Source organism: Mycteria americana, chromosome Z (genome assembly GCF_035582795.1).
Source record: "Mycteria americana isolate JAX WOST 10 ecotype Jacksonville Zoo and Gardens chromosome Z, USCA_MyAme_1.0, whole genome shotgun sequence".
NCBI classification, from domain to species: Eukaryota; Metazoa; Chordata; class Aves; order Ciconiiformes; family Ciconiidae; genus Mycteria; species Mycteria americana.
This window is the reverse complement of record NC_134396.1, coordinates 4,126,483-4,145,110: the sequence shown is the minus strand read 5'-3', so window position 1 is coordinate 4,145,110 and position 18,628 is coordinate 4,126,483. Positions and strand designations below refer to the sequence as shown.

Sequence of the window (18,628 nt, the reverse complement as noted above, 5' to 3'; positions counted from 1 at the left end):
CAGAGCTGGAGTCTGCCCGGCCACCTTCCCTGTGCCCTCCTATGCTCAGAAAGGCAGTCTCAGCCTCTTCTCCCTCGTCTGTGTTTCATCTCTTCCTACAACAGAGTTGGCAGGGCCAGTGGTCCCCCCCCCGGAGCCTCCCTTTTTATTTCCTTCACTCAGATTATGAAGCTCACCAGTAGAGAGTTTACCGTACTCAAACACGCTTGCCCTAGAAGTGCCCTGAGGCTGCAAGTGCACAGTCAGGACGCTGGCATCGCAGCAGGGCACACAGCCTGGGAGGTAGCTGGAAGTAGCTGTGCTCTGCCCTGGGTGGGGGGTTTGTGGGGTGGGGGGAAGCAACTGCTCCTCTGCCTCCAGCAACAGCAGCAACTCAGACATCACCTCTCCCTGCCCCTTGGTGCTTCTGGGCCTTTCAAGAAATAATTAATGGGCTGCAAAAGCAAACTATATATCAGTAGGAAGAGGTTCCTCATTTGGAGGATCTTTGGGAAATGAGTGGGGAAATTCCATAAATTAAAAAAGACTAAAAAATTCACATCCCCGGTCTCTCTGTGCACCACTCCTATGTCAGCTCCTATGTTAACAGTATATGGCATCTCCAAAAGCCCTTCATGACCCCATATGAAACTTCAGAAGCCATGGAGGAAGTGTGGCCCAAGCAGTTGCCAGGAAGCCCTCTTGCTCTCTCGCTCTTCACACTTCTTGCTCCATATCGGAAAAATCCAGCCTTGAGCGTAACCCAGACTCTTGCACAGAGGAACGGAGGCGTGTTGCAAGCTGGTGCCACCCTCCCCAGCGGGTCCAGCAGCTACATGCTCTGGTCACACAAGGCAAACCCAAAGCCACAAAGACAGCTTTGGCTTGTTTGCAACAAGTCATGACGCAGGTGTCCCTGGGCTTCTTGGTTTGGCAGGTCCCACTGCGTCCCCCATGTCATCCTGTTGCAGAGCACACTGGGCAGATGTGGCACAGCCAGGAGGACGGGCAGGGTGTATTTCAGCAGGGTGCAGGCAGGAACCCGTGTCCTGCTGTGATGCCAGGGTCCAGGCGCGCTGCCACGCATGCGTGCCATTTTGCCACAAACCTCGCAGTGTGTGGCATTTGAGCCATGTTTTGCAGCGATCTTGCCACCCTGGGGGACGTCACTCCTCTGCTGCGAGGACATGCTCTCCTATCGACCCCACAGACTTTGTGGCGGATTTGAAGCTCTTGAAGTGTTTGCAAAAAGGACTGATGGCTGCTTCTACAGGCTGTTCTGTGATCTCTTTTTTGGTTTTCTTACAGAGCTTTTGCATCTTACCTGCCTGATGCTATTTTTTTGTTCTCTAGACACGATTTCAGCTCTTTGAAGGGGGCACCTGTGTCTTGAATAACCTCTGGCCCTGACAGTTAGCCCTGCTGGTTCCCCTCTGCCTTTTGATACCAGGAGCCCTGAAAGGCTGCCTTAAATCTTTGCAAGCTTGCTGGACACTGTGTGACCATGCTGCTTCTTTTAGCTTCATTTTATCCAAGTTTCCTCATTTCAAGCATTTCCCCTTTCTGAAGCTGAACAAGATGCCACTGAATTTTTCAATCTTTGGTGATTATGCAGGGTTATGGAAACGAAGCATATTGTGGCTGTCACCAGCAGGCAGCCCTTTGCTGAGAGCGTGCTCAGCCCAGCCCTGCACAGACCTCAGTTCCTCATCTTCCTCCCTGGCCTTGTGGTGCAGGTGGAGGCACACTGACACCTTGCTTGCCTCTGCCTGGTACTGCAAACCAACTATTGGGATGTCTGAAGACCAACAGCAGCAGTACTACACCCTGTCTCTTCTTTTTGGTTGGGATGCGTGTTCCCAAAGGTGTATCTGTGGTGCAAATGGGTCTGCAACCCTCTTCTAAAGCAGGGACCCCATTGCTGGGGCCACACGTTGGAGAAAGGGCTCCTGCCTGCTCCTGGCCTCCTGCCTGCAGCTGGAAGTCAGCGCTTGCACCCACATGTGCTACTCCCCTGCACGATGCTTTCCAGGAGCAGCACCTGGTTTGCCAGTCCTCACCTAAATCTCCCTCGTGCCGTCACCCATGGACCACACACAGCTGCTGGTGTGCAGAGACTGGCTCTTGCCCCATAAGCATCGCAGCAAGGGGCAACAGGGGCTCTGGGCCGTGGAAGCTGCTCGTGGGCAATGTTGCCGCTAAAGTTCATTCAGACAAAACTTTGTGGGTTTCGTTGTACAGATGGGGGCACCGAGGCAGAGAGGGAGTCAGTGAAGGGGCCGAGGAAGGAAGTCCGCACGGCAGACGCCGATTTCAGTGCTGAGTCCCAGGACGGTGCCACAACCACAGAGTTGTCCTTCCTCCGGCTGAAAGGAAACCGGACTGCGCCCCAGCGTCTGGTCCTGCCTCAGCACTCCTGGGCTGCTGCCACGAGAGGGGTCACGCCATCCATGGAGCCAGGAAGCAGCTCCTGTGACCCCAGGCTGGGATAGCCACTGTGCAGGGAACTGGCCTGTCCCCGGGCTGTGCTGCATCGGGGCTAGCCTGAAAGCTGGATGTTCAGCTGTTTTGAGCATGCACAAAGCTCTCAGCAGTTAATATAAGCTCATACACAGCTTGATGTCCCCAAAGCAGTGGTCGCAGAGGTGTCAGAGCCACCTGCGTGCCCATCCCCAGCCTGGCAGCCCCTGCCCTGTATGGCGTGGCTGCTGCACGGAGCCTTGTGGGATCTGGGGACGTGTCACTGCCTGCTGGACACTGGCAGGGTAAGCACTGGGTCTGGCTGCCAGGAGGGGCATGGGAAGGAAAGGCATTGCTTCCCCTCCGAGTGGGCCTTTCCTTCAGGCACACACGTGCCTGCGTGCGCTCCATGTTCCCTTGCACAATGTCTGCCTCTCTGCTGCCCTCAAGCTCGGTGCTGCCTGCAAGAGAAGGGTCAATGCCAGCAGAGCATGAGCCCATTTCCCACCAGACTGACAATTCCCGACTTGCTCAGGTTTTAGTGCCTTGAAAAGCTGCCATGTTAACACAGTACCTTCTTTGTTCTCTGCCAGATGCCATGCAGTCGTGGTGACATGACAGTCACACTCCTCTGCCAGGCCTGATACTGGCTGCTACCGAGTCTGTTCGATGAGAGACCCTCTGCTTTCCTGTGAGTCTTGCTGGCTGGCATGGCTTGCAGGTCTGTCCTTAGAAACTGTTCATGACATCCTGGCTCAGCCATAGGGTTCCCCCTCTGAAGACAGCTCTCTTTCTGTGGCTGCAGACCCCCGGGGCCTTGTGCTCGCCCTGGGGCTGCCTGTCTGGGCTCCCTGTGCATCCCTGTCCCACCTCTCCCTGCCTGTCCTCTGACTCCATGTGCATCCCTGTCCCACCTCTCCCTGCCTGTCCTGGCTCCCTGTGCATCCCTGTCCCACCTCTCCCTGCCCGTCCTGCCCAAACGTGCATTCCCATCTCAGCTTTCCCAGCCTGTCCCCAAGGCAGCTTGGCAGCTTGCTGGTGCTCGGGTGCCTCCTCCTTTCCCAGTGTCCCACAGCAGCCTCTGAGAGCTGCCAGCATTGCTTCAGCCCTGGCAGGCATCCAGGGGCTATGGCTGCAGCCTTTGCTCTGAAAATGAGCTGGGTCCTGACGACCTGGGCAGAGGAGGTCCAAGGGGACCTGCCAGGACCCCCTAGCACTTGGCACCAGCAGGTCTCCGCCTCTCAGCTGGTACACGTCCCTCAGGTCATCACGTGCATCCGGGACTCCCACTGCACCCTTAATCTGCCCCCAGCCACACTGTCACCCCATGCCTTTACCTCCCCCACCAATGAGTCCCACAGTCCCTCGCCACCACTCCAAAGCGGACCCCTGTACCATGAAGCTGGGCTCCCCTTTGCCTCCCACATGCCAGATGCTCTGCTCCCAGGGTTCATCCCTGGAGCCCAGCACTTCTTCGCTAACACCTACTCCGAGAGCTGCAAGGAGGGCAGGAGCAACTTTGCTGAGCAGCGGCTGAGAGCTGCCTGCAAGGAGCAGGAGTGAAGGCCATGAACACTGCTCCAGGACCCCACACAGATGACGTGAGACAGATAGGACTGTACGTGCATCTCGCTGCTGGTCCAGGGGTGCGCCCAGCTTCGCTCTGCGCCTCGGCACATGTGAGGTGAGCACTGGTGCTGGGGTGGAACTGGTGCTGGGGCTGGCAACTGCTCTGCCCCGTGCCCGTGGAGGGCAGGGGGACGTGGGGCTGGCCATGGGAGGCAGCCTGCCACCAGGAGGCTGGGAAGCGACTAGTTGGTGCAGTAACGAGGCCAGGGACCTGTGCTGTTTGCTAGTGAGGGGTTGCTGCGTTTGGGTTTAGGGAAGTGGCCAGGAGGTGTCACGCACACAGCATGACCGTCTTACCTGTTCCCATCTACTCTGGAGGTGCTCACAAGGTTGTGGGCCAGCACCTGTCCCTCTCTCCGTCGCCACCCGCACCCCACAGCACCCACCTTTCTGCTGCCATGTCCCAGAGCCAAATGGGTGCCAAGGGACGCTGAGCTCCCTGTGTTGGGGGCTGGCTGAACTGCCCTCCCCAGACCAGGGTCAGCTCCAGGACACAGCAGCACCCGGTGGCTCCTCTCCCTGCTCAGCCTGCCCCCAGCAGTAACCATGTCCCCATGTCCCCATCAGGATCCTGCAGCTGACCCTCCGGGACCCGGCCACCAGCAGGGCTACCCAGCCACAGCAGCAGCACTGGCAGCCACTGCCCCATACACATTGCTGCGTGCCTTCCAGCCACGCAGGCTTCACGGGCTTCGTGCCCTGTGCCCAGCTCCTGACTGGGACAGGCTAGCTGATAACCACCAACCAGACCCTGCTTGAGTTTAGCCAGATGACCCCAAAGAAGACTTCAGCAGCTGCAACTTCAGTAGCAGCAACCCCAAATCCAGCCGCTGACACCCTAACCACCCCGCTATGCCTCCCCTGCATCCGAGGCTGCCACGGCAGCGAGCACCCCGTGAGCCGCTCCCTGTCAGTGCCGGCACCACAGGCAGCTGGAAATCCCCTCTCCCGCCCCGGGGCTGACTCAGCACCCTGGGGGGCTGTTTGCCAGCACGCAGTTCCCTTCCTCATTTCGGTCAGCTCGTGCACGTGGGGAGAACAGCTTGGCTTTGTGCAATTTGCAAACAGCCCTGACCACCTCTGAGATGTTAATTAAAGCAGCCCATGTGCAAGCCCTGGCTGCTCTGTGTCTCTCCAAGCCAGGACAGGGGCTTACGCTGCTTCATTTCTGGATTTTTTTCAACTGTTTTGACTCACTCCACCACTGCAGACCGTTTGTCCATATGGTTGCACAAGCTCCAGTGTGGTGTCCTTGCAGCAAAGGCTGGAGCCTCAAGCTGAGCTTTTCCCTTCTCCTGGGAGCTACTGAGGTGTAAAGGGAAGGAATGGGCTCTTGGGGCCCATTCCTGCTGGACTTGGAGGTCCAATGCTTGAGCGAGTTTAAGTTTAAAAGCCTCGGAGCCCTTTCTTGTGAGTGACCCGCAGCCACTGAGCCTTATGGCCAGGTTGTCCCAGGCTCTGGGTCCCAGCCCCACAACTCATCCTTCACTGCCTCCTTCCTGTGCTGCTCAGGACTTCCTCCCACTGCCCGTGAGTTACAAGTTCCAGTTTGGCCGCACCTGCAGACACCTTACTGACAACACCTGGAGCACCCTGGGGAAGCAGGTGCCAGACTGGAATGGTGTGAACTCCTGTCTGAAACCTGCTTGGTCCCCCACCAGCATGTGCAAGGAATAAAGACAAGGAACCTCGAACAACACTGCCTCCCCAAGACCATCATCTGATGATGTGATGTAGTCCCCGCAGCCTGAACTGACAGGGCTGATCTCTGGGGGCAATCTATCTCCTTCTGAAGGTCTGGTGTTGGCTGTGGAGGAGGCAGGACTAAGCCTGCGGTGCGGTGTCCCAGCACAGGTAACCCTCAGACCCTTCCCAGAGACAGGCTGAAATCACAAGGCTGCGTACCAGGGAGCTCAATCAGCACCTTTTTTATTAATATGCATCATAAATAAAGAAATAAATAAAGGTGAGACACCTCGTTCTAACAGGGAAATACAAATTAAATATGGTGCAACGTCCGCTAAGCGATGTACAAGCAGGAGGTAACCTTGCAAGACCAGGGCTCCTCGCCATGGGGAAGCCAGCCCAGGCACAATGCTGCAAGCAGCGTCAACCCGGCCAAGGCACCAAATACTGGCATGGCCTTTCATTAATACTGTTCCCCACCTGACGGGCACGTGAAGATCCCCACCCCAGCAGGTAGCATGAACATGGCAAGGAAGGGGTTGACTGGCATTGCCTCTGCCGAGGACCCCAGGACCCCCAGCAGCCCCTTGTGCTCGTGCACAACACTTGTCCCCCCCATCCCATGGCACTGCTCAGCAAGACCAGAAATCCTACGCCAAGGGGAGCACCACCCCTCCCTCCCCAGCTCCCCGTCTCCCTCTGGGAGCACCCCCTGATCTACCTGCTGGGAACACTGCCCCCAACTCCAAAGAGCATCCCTAGCCCAGTCAGGGACCCTGCCCTCACCCCCTCCCCTCCAACCCCCCTCCGCTGAGCATCCCAGGGCTTCCCAGGCACTGGCTCCCTGCTCAGCATGGAGGGCACGGGGCCACCCTCCAAAGCACCCATCTCCGCACAGCGTGGCTCTACCCATCCCGGACCTATTGACACTGAACATCCACACGCCTTCCTCATGACCCCACACACCCCTTTGCTCTGCACGCACACACGTACCCTGTTCCCCCTCCCCTGGCCAGGCACAGCCCCAGCCCTGCAGCGTGGCAGTGCCAGGACACTTGGCCCAGTACAACCCACCAGGCACCACTATATCACATTAGGACAGGGCTGCTCCAGCGATGGGGAACCTACCTTGCAGCCCCGCCATCAAGTCGCAATGCAACCCATCAGCCCAGCCTTGCAGAGACCTTGCCAACGCACGGTGCTCCCACCCCTGCGGCTGATGATGCCAGGGGTGCTGAAGGCTGCAGACTGCACTGCCGCTGCCAGGGAGGGGATGGCCGGCATCCTGCACCCTCCAGCATGAAACTGAGCCGGGCAGTGGGGCAGTGCTGACCCGCCAGGGATTGCTTGTGTTCCTGCTATGTACGAGTCCTCGGCCTACGGGTGCTGGAGATGGTGTGTGTGGAGGGGGCTCAGGCGGTCCCCAGTGTGGCTGCATGCACGGCAATGCCTGGCAATACGAGGTGCAGCTCGCAGAAGACCCCAGGGGCCCACTTGGCCTTTGGCGGCTGCATGAGGAGGAGCAAGAAGGAACCACCTACAGTTACTATATTCTGTAATGGCAAGAAAGGTAAGAAACTAGCAAGAAGCTGTGTCTGTTCCTCTGGCAGGGTGGGCTTCCCCAGAGGAGCCTCGGCAGCCCACGGTACTGTACTTGGCCTCCCAGCCACGTCAGTAGTCCTCATCCTCCGGGTGGGTGACATACATGATGGGCACCAGTCCCTTCTCGGAGCCGAGGCTGCACTGCAGCCAGTCACCATCCACCTTGGAGATGACCTGCAGAATGTCCCCCTTGTTGAAGCTCAGCTGTCCTGCCTCGGTGGCAATGTGATGGCAAAGAGCTTTCACCTCACTGCAGGTAGAGGGAGGGGAGGAAGTGTTAGCTTGCCACAGGACACTCACCCCACTGAAGCCCAGGGACCACCATGGGCACAGCAGAGCGAGGAAAACACCCCCCACCCAGCCAGGCTCCCAGCCGCCCCTCGCTTGCAGATTGCAGATTGGGGTGGATGGATGGACAAGCTGCATCACTGCCCCAAACCGTCCCCTGGCCCACGAGTACAAAGGTGGCCAGGAGAACTGCAACAGCCAGAGCCGTGCCAACCCCAACCCACCATGTCCCAGCACCTGCAGGACGGCCACATGGTGCCACTCACCAGGGAGGGTGGGGAGACAGCCCCCGGGCCGGCCGCGCTGTGGGGAGCACTTCAGGTGCCTCTGGCCGGGGCGGGTCCGGCTCAGGGGCTGCTTCTCGCCACATGCTTGCCCCGACCGTCTGGGCCACCAGCTGAAACACGGACTTGTCCAAGCTCAGCCACCCGGAGGGCAACCTGCAAGAAGGACACAGAAGCAGGTAGTGGCAGGGAAGCGTACCTGGGGGCAAGGAGCAGCTGCTCTCATGGCAAGGTCATGCCTTAGAGGTCTGGCTCCATGCACAGAGTGCACTGCGGTCCCCAGGCTGTCTCCTGGCAGGGAGGGCTCAGCATCCTCCAGACACACCATGGCCTAGACTGGGAAGGCCATTTCCAGTGGCCATAGAAGCAGTAAGGGTACAGATGGAGAGGCAGTGCGGGGAGGTCTCAGCTACATGGGGCAACTTCACGTCTCCTCCTCACGCGTTGTGCGCAACAGGGATGGCTCCATGTTCTGTTCTCAATATGTGTTTTTGGGAGGGATGAGGTGATGATGGGGGCCATGCAGCAGGGGCCCTTCCCCCAGAGAGGGGGCTTGGGAGCCGAGGCAGTGGTAGAGCTCAGGCAGAAGAGGAAAGCCCGTGACGTGGATTGAGCAGGGGTAGGAGCCAAGGGGAACGGTGGTGCGGGAGGAATTAAAGCAGGCCGGCAGGCTGGCAGGGCTGCGCAGGGGTGACAGACCTCTCCATTCACACACTGCCTCTGGTGTACCACCGTGGTGTAGCCCAGCGGTCAGCTATTGGCCTGACTTCCACCTGCACTGCTGCAATCCCGGGTTAACCAGCCCTCCCCAGCCCCAAACCATCCCTGCCCTTACCTGTTAGGCTGCCTGGGCTCTTTTTGCACCTTCCTGGACCCAAACAAGTGACCCCACTTGATGGGCTGGCTGCCCTCCGATGCACTGGTGCCGCTCTCCTCTTGGGGGGCTGCTGCTGCTGCTCCCACTCTTTGCTGAGTCCCAGTCTCCTTCTCCTTGCTGCGCTTCAGCTCTGTAAGCACTGAGTCTGGGGGGCTGCCCATCCAGAAGGGCCAGCTCCGTTCCTTCACCTCTTCACTGACCGGTACCTGCTGGGGCTTTTCCAAGGGCTCTTCCACGGCTTCAGGACTTGGCTTGCTGGCAGCCTTGGGCCTCTCCTCCAAGGTACCCTCAGCAATGGGGCAAGCCTCTGCACCCTCCACGACCCCTTCGCGGGGGGGTGGTGCCTTGCGCGTCTCCGCTGACCGGGGCACAGTATTCAAAGCCGCCTTCTTCTTCTCATAGCGGATGAGCTTTGAGCCTTCAGCCGAGCCCTCGATGTAAATCTGAGAGCTTTGCATGAGCTGGTACCACCAGCCCGCCTGCTTGTCCTTCTTCCCCTCCCACGTGCTCTCTCGCATCTTCCGCCGCTCTTCCTCCCTGTCACCATCTCTGCAGGAGGCCCCCACTCCCTTGACCCTCTCACTCGCAGCTTGCTGGGGACTGTGGCCTGGTGAGATGTCACCATCTTTGGCACCCACTTTGCATGCTTCAGGGGTGATGCTGCAGCCGTCGGGATCCTCACTGCTGCCCCGCGTCCGCATCAGCTGCAGGGTGGAGTGCGCAGAAAGCAGCAGGTCCTGCTTCACACGCAGCAGCTCCTTTTGCTGCTGCTGCTCTTTGCCCATTTGCATCAGGTGGTGCTCGAACAGGAGGTCGAGGTTGAAGGGCAGCAGGGAGAGAGGCTGGAGCAGGAGCAGGAGCTCCTCGAAAAGAGGCTGGCACACGCTGTGAGACAGGCACAAGAAGCCCACTGGCTGGTAGTGTGCCAGGATGATATCTGTAAGGCAAGAGACATTAATTAGAGCCGAGGCCCTTGCCTCCTTTGCCAAGACACCAAGAAGCTGCTGAAGCTATGGGGAAAGTAGTTGGACACCAGTTTTCGGTCACTGTGGCTGCAGTGTGAGGCTCAGCACCGGGTCAGGGAGCACCAGATGCTCTGGGCAAACTGGCCCAGGTCTTGCTTCCAGTCGTGCATGCACCCAGGACCTGCCTGTCAGACTATCCACCAGAATGACCTCTGCCACAAAATACCATGGGAGCAGGGTGCGAATAAAGAGCATCAAAGGGTTGGCACATGTTAAAATTCTCTTCTGCACCTCCTGGAGATGAACAAGGAGCTGCAGATCTGACCAGTACCAGTCCCCTGCAGAAAGAGGTGTTGGGGACAGCTGAATACAATCTTTCCAGGGATCTGGCTGGGCTGAACTGTGGGTCCTAACAGAGAATGGACTAGCATTTCTACCTGCAGCATTCATCCTTCACTTCATTTGGCCACATCCACAGTGCCCAGCTTTGTTGTCAGGTCTCACTCCCATGGAGAGTGTTGGGAACAGGATTTGTGGCCATTTGGCCCCAGTGAGATAACAAACTTGCACCACAGACAGGACTTGCATCCTATCTCCAACCCCTTTGCCTAGCCTTCATCATCCTAACAGCCCTAGCTGTTGCTCACACTTCCAGCTCTTAATGATGGCTTGAAACAGATGAGTCTTCTGCTCCAGAAAACCAGGATGCTTTCTCTTGCCACACTGCTCAGTACAAAGGCAAGTCTACTCTCCTGTCTGCTCCAGAGAGAAGTGCTGACTGCCCATGCAGGCCTGGGAAATGTCTGCTGTCAGTCCCCAAACCTGCCAGAAGATACTGGGCTGGACTTCTTGCAGTGCATGGGGCCCTGGGCTGGGCACAGGCTGAGCCAGCAGCACTCTCAGGGAATCCGGCAGGTTGAGGGTGTCTGTCTGACTGCACACTTAGCACTTAGTCATGCTGCTTCTAGGCATCAGGCAGCTTGGTTGTGCTGCTGGGTTATCTGCACGCTCTGGGAACATTTCTGGTTGAAAAAACAGATGCATCCAGTAAAATCTGCTTTTTGTTTGTCAGGAGGTTTTCTTTTCCATTTCCCATGCCTGAAGGGTTTCAGCTAGGTGTGCACATCTCCATCCGTACAGAGCTCTCAGGCACTGGGCAGGGAGCACAGAAATTTGGGGAGGGTTAGATCTGGTCTTCTGCAGGTAGACTGAGGGATCTGCATTGGAGGTGATAGCCTTGGGTACTAGCTGCAGCTGGGAAGGACATGGCTGGCCAGGCTCAGGTGGAGGGAGCTGCATGGAGCTTTGACTTCCACTTGGGACTTCCCTGGTACCCTGGGACTGTGTATAGCCTAGTCCTTCAGCTCAGAGCAGAGGGGAGCAGCCGAGGCTGAGAGACCAACAAGAGAAACAGACGTCCCTCCCATGCTCTACACTGTGCAGAATTTGGCCCCCACTGGAGCCCGCAGGCTCTTACCTTCATGGTTGTAGAGGTGGTTGAACCAGAACTCCAAGGACCGGATACTGCAGGAAGGGAAAACAAGCAGGGAAAGAAAGAATGAAAATTGATTCACCCCCTTCATACTTGCTGTTCTACAAAAAGATGTGTGGCTGGAAAAGGGCATTTACGCAGCATAAACCTGTGAACCTCAAGACCTAGTGAAAGGACCGTGGCTCACTCCCATCAGCATGCACTGACCACAGCCACCCAGCCTGTCACGGAGCCATCCAGTTTGCTTTACCTGAGGCATTGTGCAACCATAACTACCGTAACTCGTAACAACCATGTTTGCAGCAAGTTTCCTCACCATTTAGCTCCTATGTCCTTGACAGAGCTTAGCTTTGCTGAGAAGGGCTCGCGTGGAAGGGGCAAATCATCTACAAATGTAAGACCATTGCTGCAGGCTTGGCCCAAAATATGCTGGCATCCTGGGCCAGCAAGGGAGAGATGGGCCACTCTGGGTGGGGAGACCAGGACATAGCTTTCTCCTGCTTGTAGGAGTCCCCTAACATTTGAAGATCTTGGGAACTCTCTTGCCACTGACAGAACTCTTCCTGACTAGCAAAGAGGCATTGCTGCCTTCTTCTGTTTAACACTGAGTGTAGTGTGCACACTCCTTATCCAACCTGGAAGGGCCAGCCTTGAGTCCCAGACCAGGGAAATATCTCCTTCAGAAGCTCATGCACTGGCATTCACTGCAGCTCCAGGAAGCAGTGATTTAAGCAGGGATTTCCAGGAGTAATTTATACATATGTTATGTCTAACCCTGTATGAACCCTGGCAGACAGACTCTTCCCACCTAATGTTTTGGGGCTAAAACAAGCTGACAATGTTCTTCAGTGGGCTACAGCCACCCCTTCCCAGTCCTGGCCTGGTAAGGTAGGTTTGGATCCTTCTGGAGTTCCCTGAGGTTCACAGCTTCTTCCTTCCCTCACCTACAGCTGGGGAGAGGCTTCCCAGGTTTCTTACATCTTTTCATTGGCAACTGTGCCTGCCTGCAGTCAAGGACCAGCACATGCTGCCAGCCCAGGACAGTGACATGCAGCCAGCCCAGGGAGCCTGCTTACTTGAGGAGGCCAAAGATGAATGCGTTGAACCTCATGGTGTGGTTGGTGAGCTCCGTGTACTGGCTGATCTTGCTATAGAGGCTGTGCAACAACTTGGTAGAGGGGCCTATGGACAGAAGCAAAACGTTGAGATTAGTTGTGGTCAGCAAAGCCAAAACGGCACCACGGGAAGGAGCATCAAGGCAAAGACAGACATTGGCTGGGTGCCCATGTCTGTATGTGCATTGCCCCTCCACCAAACACCAAGATGAGCTCACTCCTTCCTAACAGTTAGACTCCACAAGGGAGATGGGTTGTGGTTTGTCCCAGGCTGCCACTTCAAAACTTTGGGAGAGTTTCAATACCGCAAGGACCTGTCTCCCACACTTCAAGAACAATCACAGCCCTTGGCTCAAAATCAGCAGGTAAACAGAATGTTGTGGTGGGTGGTTATAATTTGGGGTGTCTGCAGTCACAGAGATAACCCCAGAGCTGGAGATTTGCCACAAACAGGCTAGGAGGCTTCCCAGCCCTGGATGTGAGCTCTTCCATGACGCAGAAATCAGTGTGGCCCTGCCATCTGTAACCTCAGAAAGGAGTTCTCCTGGATGGTAGCCACTGCCACAATCCACGGTGCAGACTGGTACTAGCAGAGGGTGCAGGTGTCATGGGCATGCTTGAGCCAAGTGAGCTGCGTGTGCAAATTTTCTGATAGACCAGGAGAAAGCACAGCTCTGCCTTATAAAGTAGCTGTGCACGGCTAAAGATGAAGGTCTAGAAACACCCTGGAAACTTAGAGGGGGGAAAAGTGCCTTTTGGTTTTTTTTTCTTTTTTTCATTGCTAGGGCCTGTTATAGGAGAATTTGGAAATTTCAGGGGAAATGACAATAAATATTTGGGCACAATAGAACAGTGGCTGTCCTGTCTTGCAAGAGAAGGTCAACGTGCACCCTGTTCCGTGCAGGGAGACGGGTATTATTCTGCATCCCCATCCTTACAGTCAGCCTTCCCCAGCACCTCCCAGCCACAACACGGGAGCACCACAGAGCGATGGGCATTGGTGCACACCCTCCATACCTAGCTGGGTGGACGCCTCCACCACGCTCCAGGGGATGTTCCTCCTCTGGCCAATGATCATGTCCAGGACGTAAGCCTTGAGCCCGTCACTCAGAACGTCCCGGACAGCAGGGCACAAGTATTTCAGGATGAGATGCCCCACGTTGGGGCTCACGGAGCTGTTCCCAAGTTTGGCCTAAGGGAGAGCAGGCAATAGGGAGAGTGTTGGTAACTGCTCTACAAGGTACAGATGCATGTGAACAGTCCAGCCTCGCTTACTACAGACACCCGGCAGGCAATATCCAGGCTATGATGATGCTCAGCAGCTCCTTGAACAGGGAGGCTCTTCCTCTTCACCCCTGCTGCCTCATACACCAGTCCTGGGTTGCTCCCTGCGAGGTATGCCCCAGACTGGGATCAGACTACAGCTTGGGAAGAGAATATCCTAGCTTGGGGAGAGGATATCCCAGTTAGAAGGGATGCCTGGTTCTCCCTACAGGTATAACAAGGCTGTCCTGCTGGAGGAAGAAAAGAGTAGGGGATTTTTCTGCTGCTGTAGATTTTCTTGTCGCTATTTTTGAAGCAGGAAGCAGCAAGCCACATAGGAACTAACAGCACCGAGGGGTTAAGGAACACTTAACTCAGTGACATGTCAAGCTGTAATTCCGAGGGATTACTATAAATAAACAGTGAGGGCAAAATGGATGGACAGAGCTCAGGTTGAGGTGAGGAAGCACGCAAGAGCCCAGCATCAGCAGAACGGGGACATATTCGGCTGCATATAGTCCTTGAGCTGCCGAGGGGTCCACCCAAAGGGGTTAGCCCCAGGCCTTGCACATCATGTTGGTGGTCCCAGGCAGTTGTGTTCAGAGCACAGATTTTACCAGCTGAGCTGGAATTATACTGGCCAGTTGGCATGGGTCCACAAAGGCCCTGAACTGAGACTGAACTTCTGGGTCAGGAATAATCCCGCCAGATCCACTAAGCGTGGGAGCATCAGGGATGGGTGCTGCCTTTTGACAGGTGAATGCTCAGCCCTTGGCACACTGACGTATAATGAAACCCCAGGTCAAAACCACAGCACTGTCTGGCAAGTAAAGTAACGAGGGAATGTTGCTATTATTTGCCAAACCAACATTGCAATAATAAGAAATTCACAGTGAAGCCTTAAAAAGCTGTGGGAATCCCAACAGCTCCGGTTACGCTGCACAGCAACCTCTGCATCAGCAACAATGGTAATTAGGGGCAAATTACTCTGGGCTCTGAGATAAGATTGAATGGGCTTGGAATCTGTCCCAGTCAGGTTTCTCCTTGGGGATGGCACTCCAGGGCAGTTGTCATGTCCAAATAGCATCACATTGCTGCCCCAGAATCCCCTGACTGAAGCAGAGCATTCAGCTTTGAGAGGAGGCACCACAAACATGCTGAGGGTCACAGGACTGCAAACACTGGCTGGTACAAACAGAAGCGAACTTGCTCTGCTTCTTCATTCCAGAAATGGGAGATGAGGGGAGCACAGGCCAAGGACAGCCAGCCCCATGGGCAACCTAGATGCACTCTGAAGCTAGTGGGTTCATGGCAAGGGCTATAGGGGAAGCCCACCTGCCCCAGATGGGCAATGACTGATGCACTTCTTTATCATTACGGAGCCCTGTGACACATCGAGGGACTGGGGACACTACACCTGGCACCAGTGCTAGAACAGAATCACAGGATGTGTGGAGCAGGGAGACACAACTCTCCACTGTATGAGAAAAAGGAGCTGGTGTACTGCATCAGACCAGAAGTCCAGCTGGTCTGGTATTCTCTCTTATAAAAAGCCATGCATAAGTACATAAGAAAGAGTCAAACCACAGCAAATATACATAATACTTGTCCTTAATACTCTCGCAGCCTATAACTACTTTCAACTCAGAGACTACCTAAGCTGGACGTTATTCCTATGTGTTTAGTAGAAGACCTCAGTGAACTTCCCTTCCCTGTGTTCTTCTGATCTTCCCTTAAATCCACGTACTCCTGCAGCACCCCCAGCATCATGCAGCAAGAATTGTCACAGATTTACTATCTGCTGCATGGCGTACCATCGCCTTCGCTTGGTTTGTTCTTGGTAGTACTACCTTCATTGGATACCCTGTAGTTTTTGACTGGAAGAGAATGGATAGGCAATCTTTCTCCATCCTCTCCATGTCACGCATGATGTTGAGAAGCCATACTGAAAGCAAGATGTACCTTCACCCCTGGATCCCTGCTGGTTCCAAAGTGAGCCACAATCAGGTCAACAGCAGTGTTGATTGCCTTCACCAGACCTAGAGGGAAAGAACAAGTCAGAGAGCTGCCTGAGGGGCTTCTAGGACAGACCCCGACCAAACACTTCATGAAGAAGCCCATGTCAGCGCACGTGTCCTCTCTGCCAAAAACATGCAGAGTCCTTCCTAACTCCTCACCACATCTGTCCCTGCTGGTTCCAACACTCATGTATCATCCTGACAGCAGGACAACCTTTAGAAGTAGCTGAAGCATAAGACACCCTGTCAATGTTCCTAAGGGACATGGAACATCACCTCCACACACCATCCCTTGAGGGAGCAGAGATGGGGTCTGAGGCAAGGAGTGTTTTGCTGCTTGGATCCTACAGGGTGGCAGGGCAGAAGCCATGCATTTGGCAAGCTACGGAATGGCTTTCAGTAACAAGCCAGTGGTGGGTAATCTGACATCTGCATCAGTATGATGCAAGAAGAGAAGCGGCATAGAGGGGAAGGCTGCCATCTGGTAATCACCAACACATAGCTGGCAAGGACACAAGAACCTTTCTGCACATCCCTTGCCTGTGACATGATACTGAGGCAGCTGTCAACAACCTGGTCCCCAAGCCTGCCTCTAGCACAGATCTCATCACAGCCATATCTTGTCCTGCTTTGGAATCCCTTCTCCCACCCTTTTACATAAACACTTGACCATGTAGGACCCAACAGAGCTTTTGCCTAAAGTACAAAATCTCAGGCTAGCACATCTGCAACTCGCATGGATTCACAGGTCTGCCCATGTATACTGAGACAAGGGTGGTGGCATGTCCTGCCTTAGGGTCATACTCCTGTGCCTGCCTGCTCTCTCTGCCCTTTCTTGTAGACTTAAGATCCTTTCTAATCATACTTCCTGGACAAGCAGCTCAAACATACTCTGTGGCACATTGCATGGTGCATAGAACACAAGAACCTGCCACGGAAACAGCCATCAGTCCAGGGGGACACGTAGTTATGATGCTATAGTAGAGAACGGCAGAGAAAGAAACCGTTACGTCTACAGAGATGACATGAGGCAGAGAAAAGCACTGTTTGCCTTACGCTGTGCTACACCACACTCTCGTCCATGAGAGAAGCACGGACTCACCCTTCTTCTGCAGCAAGTCGATGGAGATGGACTCTGTGTTGCCATCTGGGGAGAGGCAGAACTCAGCAGGGGGTTTCTCTGCTAGTGAGAAGTAGTCAGGGAAGAAGTCAGTGTAGGTAAGCTGGAGTTGCCTCACAGACTGTCCTGCAGGGCCAAGACGGGGGAGAAGGATCAGCCCCAAGCCCTTATACCAAAGCCTCTCCCACATTGTTTGCTTTTCCCAGATGCAACCTGCACCAAGCAGGAGTCTTCACACCAGCCTGTCCAAGACTGGGACAGCAAGGCTACAGGCTTGTTCCTCTTCCAGAAATGGTTTGCAACATGCGCCTGTACAGTTAAACCCCACAGTCCACCCAACATCTAGCTCCAGCTTGACGGGAGGCCCATGGGCACTGGAAGATGCTGTGGGAGGTTCACTCTCATGGGCTGGTGCTAAGGGAAACCTCCCTGCACCAGAGTCTCAGGGCTGCTGTGCGGATAGCCCCAGCAAGTGGGGTCAAAAATAGAGCACCGAGGGAATTCCTACTTGTCACACACAGGCATGCACAGGCAACAAACTATACGTCTTCTGCCTATCTGAAGGAGTGGTGTCTATTTTCAAGGGGTGACTTCTGCAGGAGATCTCTCATGTCTCGATTTCCATCTGGTTGATTCCCCAGCTCTGTTACACTAGGCATCTTCCCATGAAGGATGGATGGAGAAACTGTTTGGATTGGCAGAGTGAGGTGTAGAGCTTTGGGGAATTCCCTCCATGACTTGGGGCTGGCCTCAAGAACACTCTCCCTCCCACAGACAGACCCCTCTGCTCCTCCCAGAAGACTCTCAAAGGTTCAGCCAAAAGCAGCCTGCCCCTCTCAGCCCTTCCTGCACAGGTTTTGGAGGACAGGGAAGTCCTTAAGGGCAGAGCATGGAGAAGGCAGAGCCCCATGGAGCCCTACAGTGTTGCCAGCTGCACCATGAGAGCTACAGCCCAGCACCTAGCACGCTGCCAAGGTTGGGGCAGATGGGCAGACACCATGGGGCACAGACACGAGATCTTCAAGGACTACAACTCCTGAATGAGACATGAACTACAAGCTGGACACAGTCCAGGAGCACTTGCTGAGGTCTGAGCAGGCTCTTGGGCCATTCACTTTCCCCTGCAATCCAGCCCAGAGCCAGACCTGACTGCTCTCAGCTTGTGGAGAAGAAGGGAGGCTCCACACAGATTGCACCCATCAGTGAGGCAATTTTCACCTTCCTCTTGTATCCCTCGGCCCCACTGTGAGCAGACGCATCACCCCTCCTTCTCAAAGCAGGCAGAGCAGTGATGAGGCCAGGCTGAACCCGAGCCCCAAGGGGTACTGAACCCGAGCCCCAAGGGGTACTGAACCCGAGCCCCAGGGTCACCTCCCAAGGCCCCCCCAGCAGAAAGGTGGTGCGCACCATTCAGCTTGCAGTGGAAATGGCTGGTGTTGAGACTGCCAGGGAGATCAAAGATGGGGTTGCCCCGGTTCAGCCGAGGCTCTTGCTGCCTCCTGTCTAGGCTTCCTGCTAAGCCGGGCAGCCCCGAAACGCAGTCCAGACCCAGGGGGTTCCTCCGCCTGTACTCCCGCCACTTCAGCGCTTGAGGGGAGAGGTGGTTTGCTAGGACGCCGCAGGCAGCGAGCACCAGGTGGGAGGACATGAGCAGATGGGAGGATGTGGGGGGGAAACAGGGAGAGAGAAGATGAGAAAGAGGAAGGACAGAGAAAGAGAGACAGCACATTAGTTAAAAGTCCAGCAGCGTTTCAGGACGTTAGCACACATACATGGAGGGAGGTGGAGGCCACAGCCTGGCAGAGCAGGGCTGGAACGTGGGTGGCCTCGTGGCTGCGGGCATAGAGGGA

The 18,628-nt window shown here is 55.5% G+C and overlaps 2 protein-coding genes across 6 annotated transcripts in view; one reads left to right on the top strand and one right to left on the bottom strand.

The window, feature by feature from the left end:
- Positions 1-18,628, top strand: part of PIGO (phosphatidylinositol glycan anchor biosynthesis class O) — a 500,143-nt gene that overhangs the window by 14,784 nt on the left and 466,731 nt on the right. The gene's annotated exons all lie outside the window — the stretch shown is intronic.
- Positions 5,999-18,628, bottom strand: part of RUSC2 (RUN and SH3 domain containing 2) — a 59,766-nt gene continuing 47,136 nt past the window's right edge. For 3 of the 5 annotated variants that reach the window (XM_075527105.1, XM_075527104.1, XM_075527106.1), the window contains 9 exons: positions 18,186-18,386; positions 16,761-16,904; positions 15,603-15,679; positions 13,395-13,569; positions 12,339-12,444; positions 11,248-11,294; positions 8,764-9,742; positions 7,911-8,084; positions 5,999-7,606 (listed from right to left, as the gene is read on the bottom strand). In XM_075527105.1, the coding sequence (XP_075383220.1) occupies positions 7,426-7,606; positions 7,911-8,084; positions 8,764-9,742; positions 11,248-11,294; positions 12,339-12,444; positions 13,395-13,569; positions 15,603-15,679; positions 16,761-16,904; positions 18,186-18,386 (2,084 nt within the window). In that variant the 3' untranslated portion in view covers positions 5,999-7,425. The remainder of the gene's footprint in view (positions 7,607-7,910; positions 8,085-8,763; positions 9,743-11,247; positions 11,295-12,338; positions 12,445-13,394; positions 13,570-15,602; positions 15,680-16,760; positions 16,905-18,185; positions 18,387-18,628) is intronic. The other 2 variants (XM_075527107.1, XM_075527108.1) reach the window with 2 other exon arrangements.